The sequence below is a fragment of the Carlito syrichta genome, unplaced genomic scaffold (assembly GCF_000164805.1).
Source record: "Carlito syrichta isolate Samal-C Ts95f unplaced genomic scaffold, Tarsius_syrichta-2.0.1 Scaffold122965, whole genome shotgun sequence".
Classification (NCBI taxonomy): Eukaryota; Metazoa; Chordata; class Mammalia; order Primates; family Tarsiidae; genus Carlito; species Carlito syrichta.
In genome coordinates, this window is record NW_007067061.1 from 16,511 (window position 1) to 36,106 (window position 19,596).

At 37.7% G+C, this 19,596-nt stretch overlaps 1 protein-coding gene across 1 annotated transcript in view; it reads right to left on the reverse strand.

Moving 5' to 3' along the window:
* The window catches only part of MTMR8 (myotubularin related protein 8), a 47,278-nt gene that overhangs the window by 14,099 nt on the left and 13,583 nt on the right, over positions 1-19,596 (reverse strand). Inside the window, exons 3-8 of the mRNA XM_008048240.2 lie at positions 19,375-19,537; positions 17,987-18,144; positions 12,959-13,087; positions 11,691-11,825; positions 8,330-8,462; positions 6,922-7,031 (exon numbers count right to left, since the gene is read on the reverse strand). Of these exons, the coding sequence (XP_008046431.1) occupies positions 6,922-7,031; positions 8,330-8,462; positions 11,691-11,825; positions 12,959-13,087; positions 17,987-18,144; positions 19,375-19,537 (828 nt within the window). The remainder of the gene's footprint in view (positions 1-6,921; positions 7,032-8,329; positions 8,463-11,690; positions 11,826-12,958; positions 13,088-17,986; positions 18,145-19,374; positions 19,538-19,596) is intronic.

Consider the following 19,596-nt stretch of genomic DNA (forward strand, 5'->3'; position numbering starts at 1 on the left):
ATGATGATAGTTGCTGGAAACGAATGTCTTCAACATGTAATTTGGCAAAATAAAAATAACGGGACAATGCCATTTGTAATATTTCTGGGGAATCTCTTCTGGGAAATCCCCCAAATCTGGAAACCATGGCTCCAGACTACACTAAAATAAAAAATTAAGACCAAAACTTTTAATTCAGAGACAGGACCCTCAAAATTCTTGTCAAAGAGCTCTTTTCCTAATAAATTAACAGGGAAGAAAACATAAGGTCTGGACTGTTCGGATGTTACTTATCGTTTGAAAAGTTTTTTTAAAAATTCGTATGTACATTTTTGTTAACGTAGGATTAAAAATCGTATGTGTACAGATGTATGTATGACGTATGTATTTATGTGTATTGCTGACAACAGGACAATGAAAAAATTAAATTCTCTACCACGCCCCCCACTCCCGTCTGGGTGACAGAATGAGACTCCAACTCAAAAAAAAAAAAAAAAAGGCTGATTCTTTGAAAGAATAAACAAAATTGATGGACTCCCTAGCCATAAAGACCAAGGAAAAGAGAAAAAGCCCAAATAAACACAATCAAAATGACAAAAGATCAAATCACAACTGACCCTGAAGAAATACAAAAGATTATCAGCGACAACTATGCATACCTGTATGGAAACAAGCTTGATAACCTAAATGAAATTGAAGACTTTCTTATATTATACAACCTCCCAAGGTTGAAACAAGAAGACATTGAGACATTAAATAGACTCATAACAATCCAGGAAATTGACTCCATCATAATAAAACTACCTACAAAAACAAAAGCCCTGGACCAGACAGCTTTCCAGTGAAATTCTACAAATGTAAGGGAGGAGCTGATACCAATCATATTGAAAGTATTCTAGGCAATTCAGAAAGAATGAATTCTCCCAAAATCATTTTACGAAGCTAACATCACACTGATACCCAAACCAGGTAAAGATCCAACAACAACAAAAAAGAAAACTACAGGCCAATATCCCTGAAGAACATAGAGGCAAAAATTCTCAACAAGATTCCAGCAAGGCAAATCCAACAACACATATCAAAAATCATCCACCACGACCAAGTAAGCTTCATTGCCAGGATGCCTGACTGGTTCAACATCCGCAAGACCATAAACATAATTAAATACATCAACAGATGTAAAAACAAGAAGCACATGATTATATCATTAGATGTGGATAAATCTTTTGATAAAATCCAGCATCCCTTCTTAATTAAAAACCCAAGAACACCTAGTATAGATGAAACATAACTCAAAATACGAAGAGCCATCTACAAGAAAATCACAGCCAATATAATGCTAAACAGACAGAAATTGGACCATTTCCCATGAAAACCAGAATAAGACAAGGATGCCCACTCTCACCCCTCCTGTTCAACATAGTGTTGGAAGTCCTAGCTACACAATCAGACAAGAGAAGGAAATCAGAGGTATCCAAATAGGAAAAGAGGAAGTCAGGTTATACCTCCTTGCAGAAAACATGATCCTATACCTTGAAAACCTAAGACAATCTGTCAAAAATCCCCTTGCACTAATAAAAGACTTTGGCAAAGTCTCAGGGCATAAAATAAATGTACAAAAGAAAGCAGCATTCCTATACACCAACAATAAACAACTGAAACCCTAATAAAAAGCACAATTCCATTCACAACAGCCACACACACAAAAATGAAATACTTTGGCATCTTCCTAACTAGAAAAGTAAAAGACCTTTACAATGAAAATTACAAAACATTGCTCAAAAGAATCAAAGATGACACACAAATGGAAAAGTATTCCACGCTCAGGGATTGTAAGAATCAACATTGTTAAGATGTTCATCCTACCAAAAGCAATCTATAGATTCAACGCAATACCCATTAAATTACCAACATTATTCTTCTCAGACCTGGAGATGACAATACAGAAATTCATATGGAAATATAAATGACCACAAATAGCAAAAACAATCCTTATCAAAAGAAACAAAGTGGGAGGTATCACACTTCCAGACTTTAAACTTTACTATAACGCTACAGTAATCAAAACAGCCTGGTATTGGTACAAGAACAGGCATATAGACCAATGGAAGAGGATAGAGATTCCTGAAGCAAAACCTGAATTTCCCAACCAACTCATCTTCAACAAAGCCTCCACCAACAACTACTGAGGAGAGGAGAATCTACTCAGTAAATGGTCCTGGGAAAATTGGCTGACCACATGCAGAAGATTGAAACAGAACCCCTACCTATCACCATACACAAAAGCCAGCTCTAAATGGATGAAAGAACTAAACATAAAACCTCAAAGTATAAGAATCTTAGAAAATGCAGGAGACACCCTTGCAGAAATGAGAGTAGGCAACCAATTCCTAATCAAAACCCCAGGTGTCCATGCCATAAGAGATAAGATTGACAAATGGTAGCTCATTAAACTGAAAAGCTTCTGCAAAGCAAAATAAACCATGGGGGGGGTGGCGAGTGCAGTGGCTCACACCTGTAATCCCAGCACTTTGAGAGGCCAAGGCAAGAGGATTGTCTGAGCCCATGGATTCGAGACCAACCTGAGCAACATGGTGAGACCTTGTCTCTACAATAAATCAAAAAATTGGCTGGGTGTGGTGGCACACACCTGTAGTTCCAGCTACTTGAAAGGCTGAGACAGAAGGATCACCTAAGCCCAGCAGGTCAAGGCTGCGGTGGCTGTGAGTGTGCCACTGAACTCCAGTCTGGATGACAGAGTGAGACTCCGATTCAAAAAAAAAAATAAAAGAGAGAGAGAGAGAGAATGAGGAGACAGCCTACAAAATGGGAAAATATTTGCCAATTGAATATCTATATCTGACAAAGGTCTAATATCTAGGATCTACAAGGAACTCAAATGTGCTGAAAAGAAAAAAAAACAAAACAGTCCCACTAAAATGTGGGCAGGCTGGGCGCGTTGGCTTAGCCTGTAATCCCAGCACTGTGGGTGGCTGAGGCGAGAGGACTGCCTGAGCCCAGGGTTCGAGACCAGCCCGAGCAACTTGGTCAGACCTCCTCTCTACAGTAAAGCACAAAAACTAATCGGGCATGGTGGCATGTATCTATCGTTCTAGCTACTTGGAAGAATGAGGAAGAAGGATGGCCTGAACCCAGCAGGTTGAGGCTGCGGTGGTCCTGAGCTGGGCGACAAGAATGAGACTCCAGCTCAAAAAAAATGTGGGCAAATGACATGAATGGACACTTCTTAAAAGAAGATAAATGGGCAGCCAACCTACTCATGAAAAAGTGCTCAGCCTCACTAATCATCGGAGAAATGCAAATCAAAACCACACTGAGATGCCACCTAACCCCAGTATGGATGGCCATCATTAATAAAACAAATAACAACAGATGCTGGTGAGGATGCAGAAAAAAGGAAATGCTTCTGCACTGTTGGTGGGAATGCAAACTAGTTCAACCTCTATGGAAAACAATGTGGCTATTTCTAAAAGAACTAAAAATTGACCTTCCATATGACCCAGCAATCCCCCTACTGGGAATATACTTGGATGAACTCAAAGCATTCCACAAAAAGATACCTGCACACACATGTTTACTGCAGCATATTCACAATAGCAAAAGCCATGGAACCGACCGTGCTGCCCATCAAAATCAGACTGGATTTAAAAAATGTGGTGCATATACACAATGAAATATTACACAGCCATAAAGAAGGTCAAACATGGATTTCGCAGCAACTTGGATGGATTTTGAGTCAATAATACTCAGTGATCTATCACAGAAACAAAGAACAGAGTACCACATGTTCTCACTTATAAGTAGATCCTGAACATTTACCATAATACTATAAAGAAAGAGACTGGCAGTAGTGTGATACTGCCAGGGTGGGGGTGGGAGAGAACACAACATCAATAAGGGTACCTTATCTCAAACCAGGAAAAGTGGGGACCAAAGGGAGGCCAAGACTTTACCTGTATGTATGATGTGCACTTGTATTCCTAATCCTGAATTGTACCCACATCTTTAAAATTATATATATATATATATTTTAAAAAGAAAATTGATACTACCTATTTGAAGGATAATTTGGCCACATCTATTAAAATTTGAAATATTCATTCTCTTTAACTCAGAAAAACCACTTCTTTAAAGATATATGTTTAAGGGCATTTGTTGCATCAATGTCTGCATTAGTGAAAAATTGGGAACTAAATTCCCCATCAGTAGGGGACTACGGTAAATTCCCACAATGGAATATAATATAGTTGCTGAACAGAATGAGGTAGTACTGACTGAACTGGCCTGAAAAATGCTTAAGTACAAAAAGTCAGTTACAGAACAGTAGGTATAGTATGATCCTGTCTTTAGAAAGTAAGTGTATGTGTTGAAAAACTTTAGAGCTGCACTACCCAATATGGTAGTCATTAGCCACTTGTGGCTATTTAAATTTGAATTTGTTAAAACTACATAACATTATAATTTCAGTTCCTCAATCTCACTAGCTACATTTCAAATGCTTAATTACCATACGCGACTAGTGGTTACTGTATTAGACAGTACAGATATAGAACATTTCCATCATCACAAAGTTCAAATGGATAGTGCTGATCAAGAGGCATAAACATTAAACAATAAAGAGTGATGTATGTGTGTTGTGGGGCAAACTATGGGGAACAGTTACATTTTATGTTACATATTTCTGAAATGCTTATTTCTTTAATAATGTATATGAATTGCTTTTGTAATGAGAAAAATAAGTAAATAGAGATTAGAAAAAGAAACAGAGAGAAAAAAGTAGTAGCATAGTTTATAAGAGAACAGCAAGAACTCCACTACAGTCAAGTTGGGGAAAGACTGTGAAAGACTGAATGTCAAACTACAGGGTCTTATGGGCAATAGAATAACGAACCATTGGAGGATTTTGAGCTTTAAGTGACAAGATGAGAAGCAGTCAAGAAAAATGACTTTAGTAGCAATTTAGTCACCAAACTGGAAAGTAACTATTAGAGATAAGTAAAGCAGTTAGGAGGTTATTTTAGTACTATGGGCAACAGATAGTGACTTTCTTATCTAGGGAAATAGCAGTAGAGACTAGGAAGAAAAGGAAAGATTTAAAAAATACTTTTGAATTAGAACTGATAGGACATGGCAATTGCCAGATGATGGTGGAAGAGGGAGGATTCAAGACTGACTGGGGTTCTCAAGCTTGGGATACTGAATAGGTAGTAGCAGAGATGGGGAATGTGGAATCATTATTTAATCCAAGCCCATCATTTTGGTCCACTCATTTTAATTCAACCAATATTTATGAGGTTGTAATGTCTTATCAAATCTCCCTCTTCTCTCTCCTCACCCTCTTTGGTCTTGTAAATTTGGTTTCAGAAAGGGAATATAGATGAATGGGTATAGGACATATGAAAAAGTAACAGTACAAAGAATGGTTAGAACAGTGGGCCTGAAACAACTGACAGGATCATAGAGTGAACATTAATAACACATTACAATGTAAAGTGCAGGCAACAGGAATAGAAAAGCAAAAAGTATTAGGACTGTCTACTTAAGGTAGTTAATTACACACACTTTTCAAGCCTTTTAAGTCAGAGGCTATATATATCATTGCCTTCAACTGAGCAGAGGGGTGAAAAGTCATTCTCTCCTTTTCTCCTTTACTTCTATCAAATAATGTGGGTGCGATTAAGAGGGAGAGTTCCCATGTAGTAATATATAAAAATAAAACCCCAAAATGAGATAATGTACACTCTGAATTTCCTTTAAAAAAAATCACTTAAAGGATACAAAGGCTGTGGTCCTAGAAGTCAGAAAACAAGTGAGTCAGCATAAATACAGTAAGGAAGCCTGCCTAGACTGCATTCAGAGGCAGACCTATACAAAGAAGTAAACCAAAAAAAAAAAAAAAGGTCTGCTTTGTACTCAGAGATCTGAAAACCCAGAGATACACAAGCTCTGCATTTATTTCATACTTAGAATCGACACAAAAATACATCAGAGAAAAACTGAACTAGAATGACCATCAGAAATCACCGAATAGTTTCTAACCTGAGGTCCAGAGGTCTATGGACCCCCTAAAATTGAGGTTCATTTTCTGCTTGTATTCATAAAGAGGGGAGACCCCAAAATACCAGAATTTACTTATTAAAAGATTGTATATTTATTCTTACATGTTTAAACTTCAGTCACCTTCAAAGTACTGTCCGTTTGATGCATTATACTTATGGAGATGCTTTTTCTACTACTCAAAACAATTTTTGAACTCGTCAATTTTGATGTCTTTTACTGCTTCTGCCATTTTTTCTTTCATCTATTCCACGTTTCCCTTTGAGGACTTTTTTCATCCAGGGAAACAAAAAAAAAGTTGTTTAGGGTGAGACAGGGTGAATAGGGAGGGTGGGGCACAGGGGCCATGCCATTTTTGGTCAAAAACTGCTGAACATTCAGCACGATGTGGGCAGGTGCACTCATAAATCACCCATCATAAAAATGGGCAAATGCATCGAAAGAATCTCCAAAAAACATTCACTGAAGCCAAACACAGCCTCTCATAACAATGGTAGCTGACAACAGGGAAAGCCTGTACTACAAGGCACCCACTCTCCAAAAAATAATTCCATTTTTTTGTGGGGTCCCTCCTCTTACGTGCATTTTTCCAAGAGGGAAGATAATCATATTTCCAGAGTTCTGTGGGCTACCCAAAATATATCATTAGATTCTAATTCTAGCCCAATCACCTTGTTTTACAGATGGAGACACTGAGGCCCAGAGAGGGAAAGCAATTTGTCCAAGAGCACACAGTGAATTAGTGACACAACTAAATCCAGAAACAAGGTTTCTTTTTAATATTTTTTCTACCATGGCACACTACTACCTCAAGAGATCTCATAATTAAAGTCAGTGCAAATTCTCAAAAGTCCTGATTATTACCTTTGTGATGAAAATTCCAGCATCCATAATAGCTTTAATGTGTCTCAACCACCCAGAGCTCTCCAGGCCACTAAGAAATTCACTCATTGTTGGAGTTTTCAATTCACAAACTAAGGTAGAAAAGGAAGCAGAGATTGAAATTCACAATCACCTCAGTTTATCCATCAAGAAAGGTAAGAAACTGGATCCCAATTTTGTAAATGAGAAAACTGAGGCACAGAAAGTTTACATGGTTAATTGGAAACCACACAGCGAGTCATGGACAGAACTAGACCTAAAGCCCACTAAATATCCTAGTCTGGGCCCTTGCTTTCTTAAGTTGTAAAATTCACCCCCAAATCCTCAGAAATCTCTCAAAAGAGCCAGGAGACTGACTCAGCATCTGTAGGAAAACACATCTCCTCTGACTGGAAAACACATTTGATCACCATTCTAATCCCACCTATCTATCCTAATTCTGCAGGCCCTTAACATCTGCCTATTTTCCCACACTTCTACCTATACCTTGCAGCCCTTTGTTGTCTCAATAGGTTGAAAAAAAAATTATCAGTTAATTTGTATGCACTTTGCACTGGTTAACCAGCAGAGGGCAATCTGTAAAACATTATCTCCTCCTACAAAATATTCTGGGACAAAAAAGAAAGGAAGACATTTAAAGAAAAGGGACACTAATATATACTAAAAGAAATACAGACTGAGGAAACACGACCTAAAAAGGATGGTGTAAAGAAGAGGTCCTGGCAGACTACACCAGCACAAAATTAGAGGAAGAACAGGGAGTTCACTAAAGAAAGTAGTTTTCACTATATCTACCTGAATTGGCACACCACTTCATAGAATCCTGGCCAGTGATTTTAGGGAAAATGTTCTAAACCCAAGAGTCTTGTAAGGTCCAAATCCCACTTTGCCCCCATTCTGACCTTGATTACTGTCTGATATCAACTTTATTCCTTTGAGGTCTAAATTAAATTCAACTTCTTCATCAGCACAATGATAAAATCAGACTGAATCCTTATAGCAGATTAAATAAGATGATTTCTTACCTTGAGGATGATGAAATGAATCCCAAATTCATTAATACTTATGTTGGTCTGCCCACTCCTGAACACCAACCTCTATAATTCTACAGAGATAAATAATTTCCACACCAACTAGTAGAAATTAGAGCCAACTAGAACCAGATGGACTTTACTGAGTTATGTAACTGAATAACTCAGTCCCTCTGCCTGACCAATAATGCTATAATTAAGTACTATGTAAACTAGATTCATACTATAGTTAAACACCTTACCACTTGACTCTGCTCACCTGCTTGCTTTTATGTTCCACCCTAAATCAGGCATGCTTTTTGTTTACATAATAATGCAAAGTTATGGCCTCCGGCCCAGCCAAGATAAAATCCCTGTACCTTCCAAGAGTTTCTGCAAGCTGCTCCGCATCACATGATTATTCTCAATGCCCATGAACCTGAAGCGAATGTTGGCATAGTTGTCTTCGTTTTCATACCCCTTCCCAGCTGCTCGGTTGGCCATGGCGTTCAACTGCAATAGTGGAGGACATGAGTATATAGGCCAGATGTTGAAAGAACAGGGTTCATTAATCTCAATGCCTCATTATGAACAGTTTAAAATCCTGCCTAATTAAAACGAAGTTAAAGCAGAAGGATATATTCTGATATGGAGAGAATTTCACTAATTTTTTTTTTTTTTTTGAGTTGGAGTCTCACTCTGTCGCCCAGACTGGAGTGCAGTGGCCACTCCCGGCCACCACAACCTCGACCTGCTGGGCTCCGCGATCCTTCCGCCTCAGCCTTCCAAGTAGCCAGAATTACAGGAATGCTCTACCACGCCCGGCTGATTTTTTGATTTATTGTAGAGATGAGGTCTCGCTGCCCAGGCGGGTCTCAAACCCACGGGCTCAGGCAATCCACTCACCTCAGCCTCCCAAAGGCGCGAGATTACAGGCTGAGCCACCGAGCCCGGCTGAATTTCACTAATTTTTACATCAGTTACCCTAAGTAAAAGACTCACCTAGGGAAAAAGAGGGAGATATAGTACATTTATTTCATTATTAAAATCCTGCTTAAGAGATAAAAAGAGATGGCAACTATGAAGATAGCTGGACTGAAGAACTGAAATATTAATTTTGAGTTACCTAGCACAAATGTTTTCTCAGCTGAAAGGGCTTTATACTGAGAAACATACAAAAGTTCAAAAATCTTCACAACTGAAAAACTCTAAAAAGTTTAAGAATTCTGGGGACAATTCATTTTAAATAGCTATTCTTAAAAAATGTCTAAAACTTGACTGCATGAGATGAATGACTTTTACTCACTAATAAAATTTAAATGAAGATAGCAACAGCTGTTTTAACACTATGATCAGCTTGTGGTAATCAAAGAATCTCTAGATGATATGAACAAGGCTAGGGAGTAAATGAGACTTGCAGAGATGAGATATTAATACAATAACCAGAAAGCAGCCAAGTTACCTTCTGTGATGATGATTATCTTACTAATTAAGTGATTTTCTGTTGTTTGGGCCTATTTTCTCATCTCCCAGTATTGTGCATTTCAGAAGGCAAGAAGAGCATGTATGTGGCCAGGAGGTAGTTTTTGTATCAAAAGAATGCAGAAACCTCAAGCACAAACTATTCAAGTTAGGACATGATGAGGAAAAGTAAGTCAATGTGCTCAAAATATTCTGTTCAGAATGCAAGACATTCATTAACAGGAGAAACATCATGGTAATTTTGATCTTTTATCATTCTGATGGTGTCATTGAGTTTTCATTAAAGACAAATGTCAAAGCAACACCTGTAGAAGTATAAGCGACTGCCAACTAGCAGCGAGGAATTTTGCTATGAGTGATGCTTCAGCAAACAAAACAGTAATTGCAGCAATCCTTACTTAGGTCTGGGTTGGCCAACTAATGCAGATGGCTAGCAGCATCGTGCTCATATTCACTTTTTTGGAAATATGTCTGGCAAATCTGAGGAATAGGTACATATTTAATGTTCAGCCGGAGAAGTGATGTAATATGTACTGAGCTTCTAGTATGTGCCTGACCTTGTTGTACTAGATAATTTACATACATCACATATTTAATCCTCACTACAACCCCTCAAAGTAGGTACTATTATTTTCCTCATAGGAGAATAGGCTCAAAAAGGTGAAGCAATGTGCCCAGGATCATATGGATAGGGGCTGAAGGCAGGATTGGACTCTAGCTTTGCCTGATTCCTAAGAAAAAAATTTTGTCAGTACAACATAGTTTCTACTAAAAGTATAGATCTGGCCATCCGAAGAAGAGAACTCACAGATATTTCTAGGCCTGTCTTAATTTGCTCAAATTGGAGACAGGAAAATGAGACCTGTTAAAAGGGTCTTTCTGGTGTTGGAGTTGAACAAAGGTCACCAACTCTTAGTTTTTCAAAAGCTTGGTGCATTTCTCTTTATCATTTTAAGATTATTTAATCTTGATTAAAGATACAGACTTGATTAAATTATTTACACTCAAAATATCAGATGCAGTTATGATTGAAGCAAGCTTCTGAGAAACTGAAGGATGGTACCTGAGCAGAAAGGGAAATTATTTTCTCTTGTGAATCCAATCAGTTCTAGGTAGGTCTGGAAAATGGCCAGTGAGGAATAACATAGATGGGGCAGGCAGCTGTCGAAGGCCACTATTTGGTTTCATGTATATCCAATTGCTCAATTCTAAAGCCACAACCATATGACTTAGGCTTAGCTCTACATCACCAATTTCGTGATCACTACTTAGAAATGAAACCTCCAAGTCAGCCATACTCCACACTTCAAATTATAAGCACGATTATTTCTTTCTGGGGCTGCTTATTAAAAGGATAGCCTTTAAGAAAAGAAAATCTGTCCTTTACTTGCTTTGTGGAGCACAATATATTATTCTACAATCACTCAGAGTCGCATAAAATGTTAAAGGTTAAATAGTTAATGCAAAGGATTTCAGGTTGATATTTGGGTTGATATGAGGACCCTCCATTCAGTAACATTTGCATTTGAAAGGGACAATGCCTGAGAAAACATATTACAATAAATAATGCGTATTAGACTCTTGGAAAGCTCAAAGAATTCACTAGCCCATGTCCACTGCCAAAATCTATGGCAAATTTATAGCCCTGGTCTTTTCTTATTCTCTGGGACCAAGATTTAAACTGCACTACACTGAACTGGGAAGCATTGAATCAGTTAATAGTGCTAGATGCTAAAAAATTATTACCACATGAGCCAATACTTTTTTTTGTAAATCATACAGTAGTAAGATTTGTGAATTCTGCTCCTTTGGGAAACACCAAAGTATTATTAACCAACTGTGGGCTTAACACATTATTTACAAGAAAAATATGTTGGTAATAGTAAGTTTCCAGTTTTTATGTTGATGCTCTTTCTCTGATAGAAAATGAAGAACACAGAATGGGGATATTAAAAATTCTGGTTGAGGAACAGACACAGTGAAAAAGATGAGGGGATATCAAATAGCCTTCAACTCAGGAAGTCACACTGAGATAACAAAGCCAGGTTGTTCAAGATACTATCTCACAGCCTCACTTGACCATGATAGGCTTATAAAAGGAGCTCCAAATGGTTTGCTCAGATGATTTTGCACAATGTCTGACACAATAAACCCACATTCACAGACCTAACTTTCCCAGTAACGCTGCAAATCTCAGCATGTGATGAGGAGGACTCCAAGTAGTAGGAACATCAAAGAAGTCACTGACAGATTAGATACCTTTGGTCTTGTGTCTACAACATACATAAACGGGCTCCCTGGGTTTGTTTGGTTAATGGCCTCTAGCAAGAACTCGTCATCTACACAGCGAGTGTAAAATCCAGAGAGAGGCTGGCTACAGCGGCAAATGGCAGCCTGTAAGGAAAAAGTATGTCAAGTGAGTAATCACATTCACAGATGGTCAAAAATCCTCCTTGATCCCAGAGAGAGATGAGCCAACTCAGGATAGTGTCCAAAGCAAAGAGAAATGTGGCTCTAAAGCACAGCCATTTCACTGAAATTGGGCTCAACCTCCTGCCTCCCCCACGCATGTGGCTCAAATTTCCAACCCAGTCTTGGCAAATCAGATCACCAAAAAAATTCCATCTTGAGTGTTTCCTTAATAAAATTCTATTCTTAATACGTAACAGGCTAGTTACTTTTCTGAAACTGTCCCACTTTTTACAGTCCCAGTAATATCACCCACATACCCCAGAGGCTTGCACCAGCAGCAGAATTCAAAACAGAGCAAATATTTAGAGTGGCTTCAGAAAACAGTGTTCACTAGTTTCAGGAGTTAATGCCAAATGAGAAGGTTGGTTTGTTTCAAACCATTTGAACATAAAAACAAACAAACAAAAATTAACAACAAAAAACATAGCTATTTAACAGGTATGTCTGATAATGATTAGTTAACGGGCTTCATTACACTTCGTTATGGTTTTTAAGGGGTATGCTCACTTTGATAGTTTAATATAGAGACACTCAATTATATTACTATACTCTTTAGTACTTGAATAGTTGAGAATTTTACAATTTACCTAACCCCAGATCTCAGAATGACTACAAGAAATGAGAACTACTATCACTTCCTAAATAAGGGGTCTCAAATATGGAAGAGCCAAGTGCTCTCTTCCTACCACCTGAAACTATATGAAAAGCAATGGGAAAGTATCAAGGATATCCACATTCTAGTGGGAGGCCACTGTCCCCAAATATCCTCTCATATAACTAACTTCCCTCCATTTCACAACTTCTCACCAAGCAGGAACCCACAGAAAATGAAAGAAACAAATGAGCACACTAAAATGTCACTTAACATCTATACAACACTTTACAATTTACAAAGTACACATATATTTTTCCCTCATGTGACCATCTCAAAAACCTTCAGAGAAGTCAAATAACTTGCTTGAGGTCACACAGCTAATAAGTGGTAGGGTGGGACTTAAAACACAAGTCTTCCAGAGCCAAGTTTAGTTTTCATTTGGAGAATCTACTTAACTCACATTGTTCTCTTTGTAGAGGTAGGAGAGCACAGGAACACGTTCTTTACTTCTGAACTTCGAACTTCCAACCACCATTCCCAAGGTAACAGATTTAGGAACCACTAATTCAGGAGGATAGGTACTGCATATCTAATAATAATAACAATAATAGTAATAAAAATAACCTCAGATTTTAAGACATTTTTCACTTGCTAGCAACAAGCTGGAATCACTAATCATTCAAGCATTAGCTGTCTAGTATTTACCATCCAGAACCATCCATTTTCAGAAATAGTAACAAAAATATCCTTGGTATAGAAGTTTTTACAAGTTTGCTATTATTTTCCAGAAAGGAAGGTATTGAGACATACAAGAACAAAACATACCTTTACAATAACTAAAATCATAGGTAGAAACATACAAACAACCCTCTCCTGAAATTCCTACATTTGCCTATCAGAGCAAACAATGTAGACTGTAAACAAATAAATTAAAACAGACTCAAATATACGTCAGACAAGTAGAGGACGAGGAAATATGATGTACTCTGTTATAAACTGCATAATTTCCTAGTATGCATCTCTGGAGGGCCTTTAAAACACTAGTCTGGGGGGTGAAAGTGTTGATATTTTAGGTGTGACTTACTCTATAAAAAGACTAACACGTTTTCTTAAACTTGTCAGCTCTTAGTGGTTACCAAAATGCAAATTTCCAAAGAAACAGCAACAAAACATAATAGCAGCACAGACTTGACACTGCAAAATTAACTCTAATCATTCCCCCCAAACATCTGACAACAGATCAAGCAAATACAAAATGAACAGGCAAAAAAAAAACAAAAAACAGTTCAAGGTAGAGAGATCAAGAATGCTTTGTAACTCATTAAAGTCAGTGTCCCCAGAATGTAGACCATTTGAGAAAGAAAATAGTTTCTACCCACCCCCCTTACCTGGACGTAAACTTTGGAGAGGAAGGTCATATAAAGATAAGTAAATGGAGCTTCCCCATTCAGTTCAGAAGGGCATACATATTCAAAGGACCAACATGTATATTTCAGACCTCATTTGGGGGAGTAGACACATATTTAAACTGGACAGAATTTGCCTCACCTCTACTCATTCCTATCAAGCATGACCCTAATAAGCCACCTCACAGATGGCCTTACCTAGTGACAGTTCATCAATCCTCATACCTTGTGGATATTCAAATGTAAATCATCAGAAAGCTATTACAATTACATTCTTATTATGATAGCAAAATGCTAAAAATAACTTGAAGATCCAACAATTCAGAGATATCACTTAAACACCAATGATTCTCTCTCTGTTCAGAAAAGTTATCAAAGCAGATTTGACTGCTACCCTTCAAAAGGCCTACTTGCAAAATTGGCTCAGGGCTGATGTAAGGGAAATTGGATTTCAGGAGGGTGTCCACCATTTTCTAACTGGTAAGAGTGGCTCATTGTGCCTTAACTGTTTGTACAATGTGGCTTATCAAGAATAACTGCTTTCCTTCTGGGCATCTGTAAACACTAGGCAGATAGTAGGTACCTATATGGGCAGCACCTAATAAAAGCACTGAACACTGAATCTAACGAGCTTCCCTGGTAGACAACACTTCACATGTGTTGCCACAATTTGTTGCTGGAATTATTCAGTGTATTCCGTGTGGTTCCACTTGGAGAGAACTCTGGCAGCTTTTACCTGATCTTCTCTAGACTTCGTCCTATGCACCTTTTTCCTTGGCTGATCTTGCTTTGTATCCTTTCACTGTAATAAACCATAGCCTTAAGTATGACTATATGCCAAGTCCTGTGAGTCCTCTTAGGGTACCACAAAACTTGAGTAATGGTTGTAGGGACCCCCAACACATTGCCCAACCTCTATATTCAGTCCAGAGCTCTTTCTTGAGATCCAGACCCAAGTGTTTGATATCAATTACTTGATTTTTTGAATAATCTTGAAGTCAAGTGTAAAACTGAAGACACTCTTCATCTTCTTGTGGTCCTTATCTTGGCTAACATCACCACTACTCACTTGGTTACTAAAGCAAGAAATTAGAAAACCTGGGATACATACTAAGCTCCTCCTCCTTTTCCCAGCCACATTTAATGTCACCAGGTTCTTTCAGTTCTACCACCTAAATGCATTTCAAAACCACCTCCTTATCTCCATTTGCAGTCATTGTCTTAGTTCAGGTTCTCATAACTTCATATATCATTCTACTGCATCCTTAGCTCCAGCAAACAAATTCTCCACACCAATAACAAAGTTATTTTTCTAAAATACAAATAGATTCATGTTCCTTTCAAGCTTAAAATATCTTTGTGGCTCCCAATTGTCTTCAGGATAATATTCAAATTCCTTAATTTGGCCATAAGCCCTTCATGATCTGGCTTCACTTCCGGACTTCCTCTCTTTTCCCTCAGTATATATTAGGATAGAAACCCAGAAATAAATCTACGCATTTACAGTCAACACATTTTTGACGAAGGCACCAAAAACACTTTGGGGAAACGACAAGTCTCCTCAATAAATGGTGATAGATAAATTGGATATCCATATCCAGAAGAATTAAACTATCTCTTTCCATATATTAAAATCAAATCAAAATATACTAAAGACTTAAATCTAAGATGTGAAGCTATGAAAATACTACAAGAAAACTTTGGGGATGCACTCCAGGACATTGATCTGGGCAAAGATTTCTTGAGTAAGACCTCGAAAGCACAGGCAACCAAACCAAAATGGACAAATGGTATCATATCAAGCTAAAAAGCTTTTGCACAGCAAAGAAAACAATCAACAAAGTGTGGAGACAGGAAAAACAACAAAGTGTAGAGTAGGAGAAAATATTTGCAAGCTACTCATATGACAAAGGATTAATAACCAGAATATATAAAGAACTCAACTTAATAGTCAGAAAAAAAAATAACCCTGTTAAATTATGGGCAAAGGGCCTGAATAGATGTTTATCAAAAGAAGACATGCAAATGGCCTTGCATATGGTATATGAAAAAATGCTCAATATCACTAATCATCAGAGAAATGTATATCAAAACTATAATAAGATATCTCACCCCAGTTAAAATGGCTTTTACCAAAAGACAGGCAATAACAAATGCTAGCAAAAGTGTGAAGAAAGAGGAATCTTCTTACACTGTTGGTGGAAAAGTCTATTAGTACAGGCACTATGGGGAACAATATGGAGGCACCTCAAAAAACTAAAAATAGAGCTACCATATGATTCAGTATTCCCACTAATGGGTATATATCCAAAAGTAAGGAAATAAGTATATTGAAGAGATATGAGGGGGCCCCTCAAAAAAACAGAACTTATTTATACAAAAGTGTGTATTTACTTTTACATGTTTAAATTTCAATCACCTTCAAAGTATCCTCCATTTGATGCAATACACTTGTCAAGACACTTTTTCCACTGCTTGAAACAGTTTATTAACTCATCAATTTTGATGCCTTTTAGTGCTTCTGCCATTTTTTGTTTCACCTTTTCCAGACTGGCAAAACATTTCCCTTTGAGGATTTTTTTCACTCAAGGAAGCAACAAAAAAAAGTCGCTCAGGGCAAGATCAAGTGAATAGGGAGGGTAGGACATAGGGGTCATGCCGTTTTTTACATCAAAAACTGCTGAACACTCAGTGCAGTGTGGGCAGATGCATTGTCATGGTAGAAGAACCCATCACCTGTTTGCCAAAACACGAGACATTTCTTCTGCAAATTGTGATGCGACCTTCTCAAAACTTCCAGATAGTTCCAGACCAGCCTGGGCAACTTGGTGAGACCTCGTCTCTACAATAAATAAAAAAATAAGCCAGGCATGGTAGCGCATGCCTGTAGTTCCAGCTACTTGGAAGACTGAGATGGAAGGATTGCCTGAGCCTAGCAGGTCAAGGCTGCAGTGGCCATGAGTGTGTCACTGCACTCCAGCCTGGGTGACAGAGTGAGACTCTAACTCAAACAAAACAAAACAAAACAAACAAACAAAAATTTTGGTAGACTGTTTGATCCAGAGGGACAAATTCCAAGTGTACTATAAGAGGCCCATCTTCCAAAAGATAATTACGGGGGTTTTGGGGTTCTCCCTCATATCTGCACTCCAATGTTTATTGCAGCACTATTCACAATAGCCAAGATATGGAATCAACCTAAGTGTTGATCAGTGGATAAATGGATAAAGGAAATGTGGTACATATACATGATAAAATAGTATTCAGCCATAAAAAAATCAAAAGCCTATCATTTGCAACTACATGGTTGGCACTTGAGGATATTATATTAAGTGAAATAACCCAAGCACAGAATTACAAATATTGCATGACACTGCTCATATACAGAAGCTAAGAGTTGAACTCATTGAGATAGATCAGAATGATGGTGGTTACCAGAGGCTGGGAAGGGTAGTAGGGAGGGAGTGACAAAAGGGGTATGGTTAATGGGTACAAAAATTCAGTTAAATAGAAAAATAAGATCTAGTATGCAGTAGCACAATAAGGTGATTATAGTTAACAATTTATTATATATTTCAAAATAACTAAAAGAGTGGAATCAGAATGTTCCTAACTCAAAGAAATGATAAATGTTTTAGGTGATAGGTGTATCCCAATTACCCTGATCTGATCATTGCACATTGTATGCTTATATTAAAATACCGCATGTACCCCATAAATATGTAAAACTACTATATGTGCATAATTCAAAATATAAAGTTTTTAAAAAATTTAAATAAATTAGGGTAGAATTCCTTCACAAGACTAGTCCCTAAAACATTAAGCTGTTTCTGGCCTCCCAGGCTGATTTTCATAATCCTTATCTATGCTCCCATAGCACCTTATACTTTAGACCATGAGATTTCGGACTCAGTGCTTCTTGCACAGTAGGTACTAAATAAATGTTTGTTGAATGACTGAATGTCAAATAAAAAGAAGGAAGAGATTAAAAGTGACTTTTCTCTTTCTTTTTTGAAACCTTGTTTCCTGATATTCTGCCATTTTACTTAAATGTACAAAAAGTACAACAATAACAAAATTACCTCATAGTTTCTGTTAGCATCTGTTATAGTCCAGTACCTGTTGGGTATTCCCATACGTTCAAAGTCTGATATTGGGTCAATCAGTTTCCATTCATTTTCCCTCATCTCTTTTGAGGATTTGGGATTATAAGAAAAAGCATAAAGATCTTCAGGTAATGCTGGAGAAGAGAGACAGGTATAGAAACAAAGTAATGATGAGTGAAACTTAAAAATCAACAAATAATGCAAATAAAGGCCAGATTTCCTGCTCCTAAAAGGAATGTTTGTCAGAAAGTCCCAGAAAAAGACAGTGTTTTGTGTAAACATTTGCTTTTATGTAAGGAATAAAAACTGTAATATTGTTTTGGGTTATTCTATTAAAAATGTTTTAATTTCTTAAATAGCAATATATAAAAAGTAAGAGCTTTCTGCCTGGCTTCCTATAAAAAAAGAACGCTGGATAATAGAATGAACTGGCGTTGGGTTTCGCATCTTAGAAAAGTTTTTAAGTGGGCTTCCATGTCCTAATTGCACCTCTTGTTAACATGTTGCACAACATTAATAATGTTCTTGCATTCTACTTGTCAGGCTGATATCAACTTCTAGCTGATAAATGGCCATTTATTCTGTCTCCCTGTCAGTCCTATTTCTGCCCTTCATAAGATTCAACATGCAATCAAATAACTCATTTGACTGATTTATGTGGCAACGATATTTCCAGAGATGAATGGAGTCTACCACAGCCTTATCAAATGCTGGGCCAACCAGCAGGTAACTCTGTCAATAAAATATCATCAAATGCTGAGGAATTATTCTGAGGAAAGAGGGGGAAGAAAATGGGAGGGAAAATGTAAGAGTATGAAAATTCCATAGATTAAAGTCAGAGGAAGCTGATGGGTTAGCTGCATAGGGGTAGCAGATGGGGAATGAGAGGGAGAGGCTTGAGGAAGCAGGGATAACTGCATTAGTGAAGATTGTGATGAACTGCCCCAGTCTTCTAGTTAAAACCGAAGATAAGGGTGGGGATAGTGGGCCAGACATAAAGCCTGCAGGACACCAGGAAACAAGTTTTGTTCCAAAGCAGTCTTCCTTCATGAACTGAAGAAAAGTTTACAAGTTGATACTTAAATGGAAGGAAGGAGAGAGAAGGAAACATCTATTAAACATCTACTATAAACTAATGCATGAATGTATTCAACACTCAAAACAAATCCTTTGGGGAGCTTTACTCTCCCTACTTTTATAGATGAGAAAGCTGAGTGCAGAGGTAATATAACTTGCCCAAATACCATGGAGCTGGTAAGTGGCAGAACCCAGATCCAAACCCTGCTGTGTCTAACTTCAATGCCATTATACCATTCTGATAAAAAAGTTAAAATGGTTTTACATTAAAATACTATTATAACTACCTGGTTGAGAAAGCTTTAGCAGTGAAACATAAATCTCATGGCACACCAAGTCAGAGTCTAAAACAAAGTGGGCCACCCGGAAATTCTTGCAGTGGAGGGTCAGGGGACAGCCCAGGCTAGTGATGGGCATCTTCTCCACAGTGGCAATGTGATGGAGTGCAATCTGCAAAACAGAAAAGAACCAGTATAAACATACAGATGGGCATTCTCTCTCTCACTATC